This window comes from Vicugna pacos, chromosome 16 (genome assembly GCF_048564905.1).
Source record: "Vicugna pacos chromosome 16, VicPac4, whole genome shotgun sequence".
Lineage (NCBI taxonomy): Eukaryota > Metazoa > Chordata > Mammalia > Artiodactyla > Camelidae > Vicugna > Vicugna pacos.
In genome coordinates, this window is record NC_133002.1 from 45746143 (window position 1) to 45758226 (window position 12084).

Here is a 12084-nt window from a genome sequence, read left to right on the forward strand (position 1 = left end):
CGGTAGAGTTAATCAATCCCAGCTATTGGTAAGGAAAGCCAGGGAGTCATAAGGACATGGTGACAGGTCCGCAGTGTGAGCCGGGAGGGGTCCTCTCAGGGGAAAGGAAAGAGGTTGGAGAGTCATCCTTCAGCAGCAGCTAGTGGCCTCCGAATGGTAGAGCCCTCCCTGGTAGACTGAATAAAGGAGGGTGAGGAGGAGCAGTGGAGTAGCACGAACTGGGCCTCAAATAATGTGACAAATATTTTGATGGAAGCAGACGCCTTTTAGTTTATGCAGCCTAAACACTTTACTGCACTTGAGGAAGAGGATTGCCTCATACAACCTTATTGGGGAAAAGAGTTAGGAGTTCAGGAGGCTCGAGGCGGGGCAGGAAGGGGGATCTGATGGGCTGGGTGAGATCAACCCCTCCTCTTGGAGCCTGGCAAAAGGGGTCACCTCCTAGGGACGGGTTTGTACTGGTCAGAATGGATAAATTGCCTGGGATGCCCACTTTCTTAGGGTCCCGATTTCTCCCTTGTCTAAAAGCAGGAATAAGGGAAGTGATCAGAGTAAGATGGAAGATCCCCTGGCCCCACGCCCAGGGAAAAGCAGCCTAAGATTGCCTGGACCTCAGGGAGGAAGGAGCAGAGGTGAGGAGGAGTGGGTAGCTGCCTTCTGGGGAAAGGCAGTCCCGGGAACAGCCAGGAGCCTGAAAAGGGTACGGGCAGCTGCTGTCAGTACTCTGGATTCCGCTGGGCAGCCTGACAAACATACTATACCACTCCTCTAATCTCCCGGACAGGTGGTCTGCTAGGACTGAGTGCAGAATGGCCCTTTCCATCCTCTTTTTGCCTTCCCCTCTTCTCCCCCCTCATAACCCTCTTCCTTGTCCTTCTTTCTTGCTCCCGCTCCGTCCTCCCCTCAATCGCTTTGTCCCTTTTAGACTGGGGAACCCTCCTTCCTCCGCCCCCTGCGGGCCGTGGTCCCTCGTGCCTCCCTCTGTCCTCTCGGTTTTCCTTGTCACCGACCCTCGAGGCATCTCCTCTCCCAAGCCATCTCGGCACTCTCTAGCTCTTCCTGTGGCCTTCTCTTCCATTCTCTCTTTGGTCCCTATTTTCCCCCCACCATGGGAGCCTCTCTTGTGTCTCAGACTCTAGTCCCCTCCCCCTTTCCGGGGCTCTGTCTCTTGCTCCCTCAGTCTCCCCTTTCCTCTCGAGGCTCCAGCTCTCTGTCCCGCGGCCCCGCCCCGCGGCCCCGCCCCTCTATGTGGGCGGAGCCATACCGCCCGCGGCCCAATTAGGCGCCGGTTCCGCCCTCAGCCCCACCCCTCGCGGGAGCCGAGCCGCGCCGAGCGGGTGGGGCTGGACAGGGCGGAGGGGGCGGCGGTCCGAACGCTGGGAGGCGGGAGGAAAGAGGCAGGAGGAGGTGGCCGCGGCGATCAGTTCGGCCGCGCAGCGGGAGGGAGGCGCGAGGCAGGAGCGGGCGGCTGGGCTCGGCAGCGCAACCAGCGCAGCGTGGAGCCCCGGGCCCGGCCCCATGCCCTCAGCCCTGCTGGACCGCCCTTGAGCGCGGGCGCCCCGCCCGCGCCCCCCGCCCGCCGGCACCATTGCCCCGACGGCGCGGCCGGGAGGCCCGGCGCTCCCCAGGCTCCGCGCCGGCCGGAAGACGCTGTTGGCGGCCGCCGCGGGCGTGGTGATGCTGCTGGTGCTGGTGGTGCTCATTCCCGTGCTGGTGAGCTCGGGCGGCCCAGATGGCCACTATGAAATGCTGGGCACCTGCCGCATGGTGTGCGACCCCTACCCCGCGCGGGGCCCCGGCGCCGGCGCGCGGCCCGACGGCGGCGACGCCCTGAGCGAGCAGAGTGGCGCGCCCCCGCCCTCCACGCTGGTGCAGGGCCCCCAGGGGAAGCCGGGCCGCACAGGCAAGCCGGGCCCTCCCGGACCCCCCGGGGACCCGGGTCCTCCGGGCCCTGTGGGGCCACCCGGCGAGAAGGGTGAGCCGGGTAAGACCGGCCCTCCCGGGCTGCCGGGCGCGGGGGGCAGCGGCGCCATCAGCACGGCTACCTACACCACGGTGCCGCGCGTGGCTTTCTACGCCGGCCTCAAGAACCCTCACGAGGGTTACGAGGTGCTCAAGTTCGACGACGTGGTCACCAACCTAGGCAACAACTACGACGCGACCAGCGGCAAGTTTACGTGCAACATTCCCGGCACCTACTTTTTCACCTACCACGTTCTCATGCGCGGCGGCGACGGCACCAGTATGTGGGCGGACCTCTGCAAGAACGGCCAGGTGGGCCGGGGGGGGGGCATGGGGCTGGCCTGGGGGCAGGGCACCCAGGGAGCCCAGGATACATGGGTACCGGCGGGCGCGGGTGGAGACCCTGCAGCGGCCCAGCTTAGGCATCACGTGCGGTGATAGTCAGGGCTGGCTGGCACTCCTAACTCCTTGGTTCCTGGGCGCCAGCTCCAAGGCAAACGCCGCCGGGCACCGGCAGTATGGAAATGCGGGAGATAAATCCAACTAATAATCAGAGCTCAGGGCTCCCGAGCGCGCGGACTAGCCCCTGGGGGCTTGGCCCTTGGGAAGCACCATCTGAGAGTTGAGCTTCTGGTTGATACCAGCTGGCGATCAGGGGACGGTAAGGATGGACTCTGGGGAAAGGCAGCCTCGGCGCCAGCGGGCGCCTAAGCGCATTGCTAGGCGCGCAAGCGGAGAAGGCGAGCTGTAGGTGTTCTGCGCACAAAGGCAAAGGAAGCCTAGCGCACAAAGCTTTAGCTGCAATACATCCCCCGCCTTTGGGAAGGGACATTGGGCCAATCTGATGCCCTTTGCTAAACCCGAGACTGCGCAGCCCCGTTCGCGCTGTGTCAGAGCTAAGAGCTTGAGAAGGTGGCCTGGGGGGAAAAGTTTTCCCTCCCGAGGCCAGGCAAAGAGGTGGAAACTCCCCCTCCTCTTACCTCCCAGCTGCAACTCGTAATTCCAGGGCTCCCTCTTCCTTCCTTATCCCCACCCCAGAGACCAGAGTGACAGCTATCAAGCTCCCGAGGTCTTCGGTATTGGTGACTGGTAGTGCCTGGTGCTCTTCTTGGAACTGCTGCCCCAGGACCAATCTTGACCTCATGGTGTCCCAGGATGGCAGTTTTACCCAGCTCCCTTTGCTTTGATTACCTTCCTAGTGCTCCCAGACCGTGGTGACCTGGGGCCCCTGGGGGTGGTCAGGCAGAGCATTCTTGTGGAAGAAGGGGCCAGTGCCAGTCAGAACTAAAGCTAGGCTGGTGAGAGTTGGGAAAGAATCTCCAGAGTCTGAGACCCAAGATCTGATTGGAATCCTTTTCACTGCAGCACTCCCCTGAGGTAGACCATGGCTGGAGGGTGGGGGAAAGAACAGGCATGGGAGTCAGCAAAAAGCCTACCAGGTGCTTGTAAGTTCTGCCCCCTCCTCTCTCTCCCCTTCCTGCTCTCTCTCCCTCTCTCTGGTTTCTGCCTCTCCCTTTCCTCTTTCTCCTATCTCTCCATCTCTTGCTTGCCTCTCTCCTGTGTCTGCCAGTTCTGTCCATCTCTCCTTGGGTTTCTGGCCCCACATCCCTCGGTTTAATCCCTCTCTATATTCCTTGGGTGTCTCTCTCCCACTTGTGTCTATCAGGCTTCCTGTGTCTCTCCTCTTTGTCCTTGGTTCTTGACCAAATGGGAGGCCCTGGTATCCAGTGAGGGCTCTTTCTGCAGACAGCCCCACAGTTCCCCTTATTAATAACCAATAAGGGATGCAACAGTGTCACCTTCATCAATGGAATTTCTTCCTTTCCCAAAGAAAGTTTGCACTGACACCAAGCTGAGGTTTCAGGAAGCTGTGAACCCAGCTTACCTGGATAGGGAGGTGGTCACCAGGACAGCAGTGGGCCCTAGAATCCGAGCTGCTTCAGGAGGGTGTCACAAGGCCCCAGAAATGAGGCAAGAGGAGACCCCAAAGATGGTGTGTTCTTGGGGTGGGGGCACTTGCTTCGGTCACTAGAAGGTGAATCTGACTCAAAAGCCTCTTTTTACCCCACCAGCAAGGAGGTGGCACCACAGGCTGGTAAAGAAAGGAGGTGGCTTTAGCCAGGGGTTTCACAGACCCAGCTTCTTAACAGTTACTCAGACCATTTCCTCCCCTGCAAAAAAAAAAAAAAAAAAAAAAAAAACCCAAGACAAATAGTGGGACTATAGGCTTGGGGCCTCACCAGCAGCCTTTGTGACTTCTCCTTCCCGATTGTCCAAGAAACTCATTTAATCTCAATAGTCATTCCACCTATTAGTTTTGAGCTCCTAGTAGGAGTCAGGTTTGGGGCTTGGTTCCAGGGGTTCAATCTGCTTGCCCTCCAGGACCTCATGGCCTGTGCAGGGGAGACAGTTGTAATCACACAATAGCACAGCCCAGCGATTACTGTGTGAGAGGATGACGAGGAGCCCACTGAAACTCCTGTCCCCAGAGAGGTTGGCTGGATGGGGTGGTTCAGTGGGGCCTGCCCCAGCTCAGAACAACCTGGTTAGGGGAGACTGTGGTGAACCTGGGTCCCCAAGGTGAGAAGACACAGGTAGGGAGAAAATTAAAAGGTCAAGTGGAGGGAAAGGCTGGCTCAGAGGTGGAAGAGGACATTAAAGTGAGCAGAGAACAAAATGATGGGGCTGGGCGATGGGTGGGAACAGAAGAGAGGAGCTGCTCCTCCTACAACCTTCAAGAATGAAGCGATCCTGGGCTCTGTGCTTTTCCTTCCTGGCTTCTTGCCTGCAGAGAGGCTTCCAGAATTTCCTCAGGAAGGCAGAGCTGCATCTGGGCGCTGCCCTTTAACCTGGGCAAGATGGGGACAGGGGGAGTCACTGCCTCCTGCCTAGTGCTGAGGCCCTGTCTCTGTCCCTGTCTGAGGCCCACCAGCCCCTCTCCCTAGGGGTAGCTTTGAGTCACTACTGCACACACAGCCTGATGGCACTAAACCATGGTCATTAGGACATGGGGATGTAAGGAGCCTGAGGAAGAGACTCTGGGTTGGGGCTGGTGCCCTGGGTGAGGTGAGCTCCCTGCAGCTCCCTCTAAGATGCACAGTTCAGGTGGGCCCGGGAGGATGTGAAATTGATAAACTGGGCTAGGGAAGACAGGGCTGTGTGAGGATGGGTCAGGGCCTGTGGGAAGGTGAGTATAAGAAATGAGCAGGGGCTTGGACAGACACCAGAGTCTGAGTGAGGTGAGAGGTGGTGGGGTGTGTAAATTGAAGAGCGTGGTATAAAGACCTAACTGCAGATCAGCTTCTCTGATGGGGGAAGGGGGTCCCCTGGCTGTCCTCTCTGGCCTCTGATACCTGCCACAGCAGACAGCACAGTGCCTGGCCAAGTAGGGACCCAGTAATTGTGTGAAAGCACATGTCCCCTGGGAGCCATGTGGGAGCCACACCTGAACATACAAGACTCCAGCATTGCTCTGGGTGCAGGGGCACGTTTCCTGGGTTCTTTACCCCCACTCCAGGCTCCTGGTCCCATCACTGCCTCAGTTTCCCTTCCTGGCAACCCTTGAGGAGATGCTTCTATAGCGCCCCCTCGTGGCAAGATCCAGGCTTGCTTTCTTGCTTCCATGATAACCTCAGATCCCTAAACTTCCCCTTGACCCCCAGGAGGAGTTGGATGCCTCAGTGGTTTCCAGTCTTGGGCAGAGAATCAGGACCCCTGGGTTCCATTCCTGGATTCCCCACTGTCTAAGGTTGGAAGAGCATTAATTTTCCCTGCCTCCATGGATAATTAGGATAATCACAGCAACAATCATGGTGATGAATAAATAATAAACATAAGCATAACAGTTCTGATGCCTGTCACATCACCAGGAGATTCCTGATGACAGATGACTGTATTCTAATGGATTTGGCTATTAAGAAGCACACTGTTTTAATGAGTTAAGGCTAAATTAATCTGGGTAATAAAAATAATTGTTATTAGTAGTAATTTATTAGCAAAGATAATGAAATGCATGTGTAATAATAAATACTACCAGGATTAGGGCCCAGGGAACAATACAGAACTTGGTGGCTTGCTTTCAGCTCTTTCCTAGTAGCTCAAAGCCCCACCAAGATTAAAACATTTTTTTCCCTTCACCATCAAAAGGCTTTTACAGAGGTGGCTATGGTGAGGTAGGATCTTCTTATCCATTTTCTGAAACTGAGCTCCTTGACAGACAGTGTCTGTCCTTTATTTAATTTCCCCCCACCTTTAGCTGAAACAGTTGTCCCAACTAAGTACCCCCAAACAATTCCTCCCCAGATTGAGGGGAGAGAAGGGGCTGGAGGGATGTAGGCTTTAAATGGCAGACTGCATGCAAATATGTTGAGTCCTCCTGGTGCAGCATTGCTGCTGACTCAGCAGCTTGGGCACGGCAGACCAGACGTGCAGTTCTGCCTCCAGCCCAGAAGGGAGGATGGGCCCTTCCCCTTATGTGGCTTGGTCCAGCCTAGACTGGGGGAAGTCTAGGCCCTTGGGGAAGGTGCCTTCACGGAAGGTGCAGGGTGGAAGGTTGGTTGAGGAGCCTGGCTGAGAGAACCCCACACAATGCAGCCTCTCCTCAACATAAGCCAGAACTTGGAAATGGCTCTTCTCTTCCCATTCTCCACCCAGAATATCCTGGCTCAGATGGCCCAGGACTTTCATTGGCCTCAGCTATTAGGAAGGAATGCCTGGAGGGAATTTGTCCACCACCCCACCGCCTCAATATCTTATGATTATAATCTGAGCTCCCAAAAGTGATGCTTCGGGCTTCAAACCCAAATGCAAGTGCTCCCTTGTCCCGTTATCCTGCCTGTCCCTCCCTTCCTTCATCAAAACAAGGACTAGCAAGGATTCAGATCAGACTGAGGATCACCGAGGGATATGAGGCTTAGTTCCCTTCTTCCCACCCACTTCCTTTCTACCACCGTTGGGAGGACACAGGAGGAGCCAGAAATCCTCTTTGGGTGCAGTAATAGTCACAAGTAAAGCTACACATCCTTGGAAGCAGGATGCAGGCCCAATGTGAGTCTTGGGAAAGGAAATAATTACCAGGCCTTCCATCTCACGGCTCTGGTGTGAAAGACTCCAGAATGGACTTCAGACAAGGAGTCCACAGTTCAGGTTCTGATACTAACGTGGTTGCTTACTAGCAGCCCGGCATTGGTCCAAGCCCTGACCTAAAAGACCGAGGTGTGCCCTGGTGTCCATCCACCCACATAAGAACAAGTGGATGTGGCCAAAATGTAAGGCCTCATTACTACAATGAAAGTAGAGAGGAGAGAATGATGAGAGCGGGGATGGCTCTCTATCCTTTGAGGGTCCAGAGAATTCCTCTCTGCAAGGTAAGAGTTCCAGGCTGGGCATCCTGGAGGCATTGCTGAGGTCCTCAGCGGGCCAGACAGTGAGACCTAGAGGAGTTAAGGGAGCTGATTTCACTTTGAATCCCAATTCAGACCCAGTTTACACCTGCCCTAGAAATTCAGGGCCCCTTTATAACCCTCTTCCAAAACACACAGTTATTGGAAAGTGGGGTGGTGGGATGTCAGGAGAAAAGCAAGCTGAGCGCTCTGATGGGGCTGGAGGTGGGACTTTCAGGGCCTCCAGTTACTCCGCATGTGGCTGCCTTATCTCTGAGAGTCCCCCTCCCTTCCGATCGAACCACCGGACAACCGGAGATCTCTCCCTCCTCCTCCTCTCCTACCCTCTCACACACACCACTACTCTCCCTCCTACCACCCCCTCCAACCTCCGCAGGTGCGGGCCAGCGCCATTGCCCAGGACGCAGACCAGAACTACGACTATGCCAGCAACAGCGTGATCCTGCACCTGGACGCGGGCGACGAGGTCTTCATCAAGCTCGACGGAGGCAAAGCGCACGGCGGCAATAGCAACAAATACAGCACGTTCTCCGGCTTCATCATCTATTCGGATTGAGCTCCCCGCGACCCCTCCATCCCCTGTCCCCTACGGGGTTCCTCTCCCGGCGGGGCAGAGAATGCCGCGTCCCCCGCCACCTCCTCGCTGCCCGTCGCGGTTGTGGGCCCTCCCGGCTATGACGCCTCCGGCCCGCCCTCGCCACCGCCTGGGCCGCAGCTAGCCCTCCCGCCGGCTCGCCGCAGAGCCGGGGCCATCGCGCCCTTCCCGGTCCCCGGGAGGCGGTGTTGACCACGTCCGCTCCATCCGGCCCGCGCTGTATATTTGTACAATAGGATTGTTTATTGCCCACCCTGCCGGCCAGCCCACCCCAGCTTGGGGAGAGGTCTCAGTGGGGTCGCTCCCCGCTCCATGCGCTGCCCACCTGATCTGGAGTGGTGCTGCCGGGGGAGGGGTGGGTTGGGGGCTGGGTAGCTTCCCAGCACTCCCTACAGCCCCAGCCCGGCTGCGCCCCCTCTGACCAAAGCTATAATAAAAACACTTCCACCCCGCTGGCTTTCCGACTGTGCCCTCGAGAGGAGTTGCAGGAGGGGACCTTGAACCCTGCGGTCCTCCAGACTGGGGATGGATAGGCTGGACGCTTCTCTGGGATCTGGGGGAAGCCAAGTGCCTGAGTCAGAGCTGCTCCAGGAGGAGATGGGCCAAACTCCGGTTATTTTTTGTTTTGTTTTGTTTTGTTTTGTCTTGTTTTGTTTTTTTCCGACCTTGAAAGTGGCATCAGCATTCCAAAGGCACGGCAAGGTTTAAATTGGGAGACCCAGGGCCATCATGTATAATCCTGAGCAAGTCTTTTCTGACTCATTCCTGGGTTAGTGACAGCAATGAAAGGAACAAGCTTTGCATTAAATACTGATTGACCTTTACCCAAGTACTTCACCTCTGGGTTTTCTCATTACAATATATAGGTGAGGAGACCTACCACACTTGGTAAAAGAGGTATAATGTAGGCATTCAACAAACAAACAGAGCTTTTATTATTTATCCATCACTTTAAAGTTTGCCAAAGGCTTTCAGGTATGTCATCTCACTCAAGTCTTCCAAGAGTGTAGGAAGTTGGATGAGTAGATTTTATTCTTCTTCCAAAGAGGTTAAATAGCTTTTAAAATATGACACAGTCACAGTCACTAAGTTCTGCGATTGCACTTGAATCCAAGAAGTCCTTGCTACTTGGAGACAACACACCAAGTCTCCTTGCCTTGCCACTGCTTCCCTTACCTCCTGTAATGGGCCATGATGGTCCACAGTTAAGGCATTCCTAAATCACCATGGCTACGATTTAGAGAGTACCCACTCTGTGTCAGGCACCATAGAAGAACTTTATAAATATTATCTCATGGATATGTGTATGGGGTGATGGTGGATTAGCAAGAAATTCATCCATGCCCTTTAACAAACATGCTGTCATTTTATCCCATCACAGATGAGGAAACTGAGGCTCAGGATAGTTTCCCACTGTCACAGAGCTAGGAAGAGACAAATGCCAGTATCTGAACCAAAGACCCAGCACGCCATATTTCATAAAGATTTGGGATCTCCAAAGCAGAACTGAGGAAGAGTGGCTTTGTGGCAGCTTAGCCTCCCTCCCTGCCGCACCCAGCCCTTCCACTCCATCACTGCCCTGCAGAGGCTTGATGTATTTACAAGCACCTGCCCTGGGCAGCAGCCATGGGGTGAGCCTCTTGGAGAATCCCAAGGCTCTGCATTGAAGGAAAAGTCCCATCTGGCTTCCCTTCCCCCAGCTGGCTCAGCTGGAGAGACAGGAAGGAGGGGTGGCCTCCCTCCCAGGCAGGCCCCATGTATGGACCCTTGTCATGGCTGGCAGACTTGAATGACTTTCTTTATCCTCCCTTCTCTCCCCTACTTCCCCCTACTGCCAGCTGTGGCCATTTAATAAAATTAGCTTAATACTTGTTACTTCCCTGTGGGGTCTGGAGATTGAAATCTGCGGGTCCCCACAAACCCAATAAAACCCCTGGCAGGTCTGGCTGGAACAAGAGTTTCCTTGGGAAGAGAGATTAGATTAACCAACACCCCCTGCCTCCAGCCCCCCCCCCCCCCCAGTGATGCCAACAGACCCTGTGATTCTTTAATGGCCACGTTGGCCCCAAATTACCAGCTGCCATACCCCGGGGGGCTCCCCAGCCCTCCCCAGAGACCACAGGGACTGGTCTAGGACCTCTGCTACAACAAAAAGCATGTTAATCTTTTCTCTAGGGAGTTCCTGGCTGGCTGACTCTCTCTTCTTTCTGGTAGCTGGATAATCCTCATGTCATTTTGAGAGATGGATCTAAAATCTCCATTTTGCAGATGAGGAAGTCATAGTCTGAAGAAAATTCGTGACTTGTCCATGGTCATGCAGCAAGTTTGTAACACAACCAGGACTGGACTGAAGCCAAGGACTTTTTCTTCCTTTGCAGGGCACCAGGGGTGTCCAGCAGTGCCAGTTGCTAGCGGGTTGTCACTCAGTCGGTATCCTGGCTGCCCGGGAAATCTATTGGGGAAGTGTCTCCCACATCAGACTGGGGGTCATCGAAGTTAGGAGTTTTGAGTGAGTTGAGGGCAAGTTGTGTATCTCCAGAGACTGGGGGATGTGGGGGGCAGTTTCCTAGATGCAAAGACTGTGGCCATCCTCTCAGTAGCTCTGAGGGAAGACACTTTGTATTTTCTGTTAAAATAGAGCTTTCTGAGACCAGACTCTGGGACTAGTGGTTCCCTGAAGGACAAACTCTGTCTCTTCATCTGACTGGGGGCTCCTTGAAAGCAGGGTGTCTGTCTTCCCTCCTCTTCAGTCAAGGGTGTTTCTGGCACCGGAATATTCCTTGGGATGGGGCTGGCTGGGTGGTGGAAAGAAGGCTGGACAGGCAGAACGGTGGTCCCATTTTGGAGGAAGAAAGGAAGATGCCTCCCCAGGCTGCCTCCCCTTTAGAAAGATGTGTGATTAATTAACGAATAATGTTCCTGCCAAAGGGGTGTGAGGATGGCAACGCCCCTAGAGCTCTCCCACACGAGGAATGGCAGGCCATCCTGTGCCCAGGCAGCTTCTAGCCATAGGAGCTGATTCTGCCCTGGTTTATGGGGTCATGGGAAGCAGGGGGGCAGCAGGAGCCCACCACTGGGGGCTACCCTAATTGGATGACTTTGCAGGAAGGCCAGGCAGGTGCGCTTGGTTCTCCACTTCAGCTTGCTACAAACACATCTGCCACAGTGAGGTCTAGAGGTTAATTGCCTCCCGCCTCACTCCTGGTAACCGATATTTCATTTACTGCTCAGAGGGGGAGCTGCCTGGAGAATCAATCCCGGACAAGCGTCCAGGAGACAGGGGAGCTGTGGAGGCATGGGAGCTGTTTCCCAGAGGATCTCTGAGAGCCAGAGGAAGAGGTGGGAGTTTAGCACCAATTGCTCAAGGATACTCTGGGCCTCACCTGCATTCTGCTCACCCTGATGACAGCTCCAGGACCCCCAAGAGCTGGGAGAAAATCCCAAGGGTCCAGAGGCTAGCTACCCCAGTTAGCTGTGCTGTTTCCCCTGCCCTGTTTCCTTCTGCATTTACTTATCTGGGTGCCCCATAAGCTGTAGCATGTTAGGTGCTGTTAATAAGGTTATTTTCACAAGTGACGTAGGTATATTTGAAAAGCGGAACTGGAGGTGTGATCTCCTCGCTCCCTTCCAGGTAACAAACCTTAAAATCCTACAAATGAAGTGATAATAAAGTGGAAGTGAAAAGTCTACACATGTTTGGAACTGGGAGAGGGTGGAAGGGTTACTGAGAGGTAGCAGCTGGGGGCTGGAGGGAAATGGGACCAGAGGACTCCCCACCCCCTATGCTTTCCACATGCTAACCATTTGCCCCATCTGCCAAAATTGAGAATCAAGTCACAGAACCAGGAACTCTCATTACACAGCTGGTAAAACTGAGACCCAGAGAAGAGCCCAAGTTTGCTCCAGTTGGTTCAGAACAGAGTTAGAGCCTGAGACAGCAGGACCCAGCAGACATGCTGCAAATGGAGACAAGAGAACTGGGCTCAAGTCCTGGCCATACTCAGTGTTTCAAGAAAAGGCATTCCACCTCTGAGCCTCAGTTTCTCCATCTATAAAATGGGGCTAATAAAAATATCTCCTTGAAGGGCTACTGTGAGGCGGTGGGTGAGAAGCTATTCTGTAAGT

The 12084-nt window shown here is 54.9% G+C and overlaps 1 protein-coding gene across 1 annotated transcript; it reads left to right on the plus strand.

Annotated features, from left to right (window-relative positions):
- The first annotated feature begins 1363 nt into the window (after positions 1 to 1363).
- Positions 1364 to 8412, plus strand: C1QL1 (complement C1q like 1). The gene is made up of 2 exons (XM_072940052.1): positions 1364 to 2274; positions 7741 to 8412. The coding sequence occupies exons 1-2, from the start codon at positions 1678 to 1680 to the stop codon at positions 7918 to 7920; spliced, it is 777 nt and encodes a 258-aa protein (XP_072796153.1). The 5' UTR covers positions 1364 to 1677; the 3' UTR covers positions 7921 to 8412.
- Positions 8413 to 12084: the final 3672 nt, after the last annotated feature.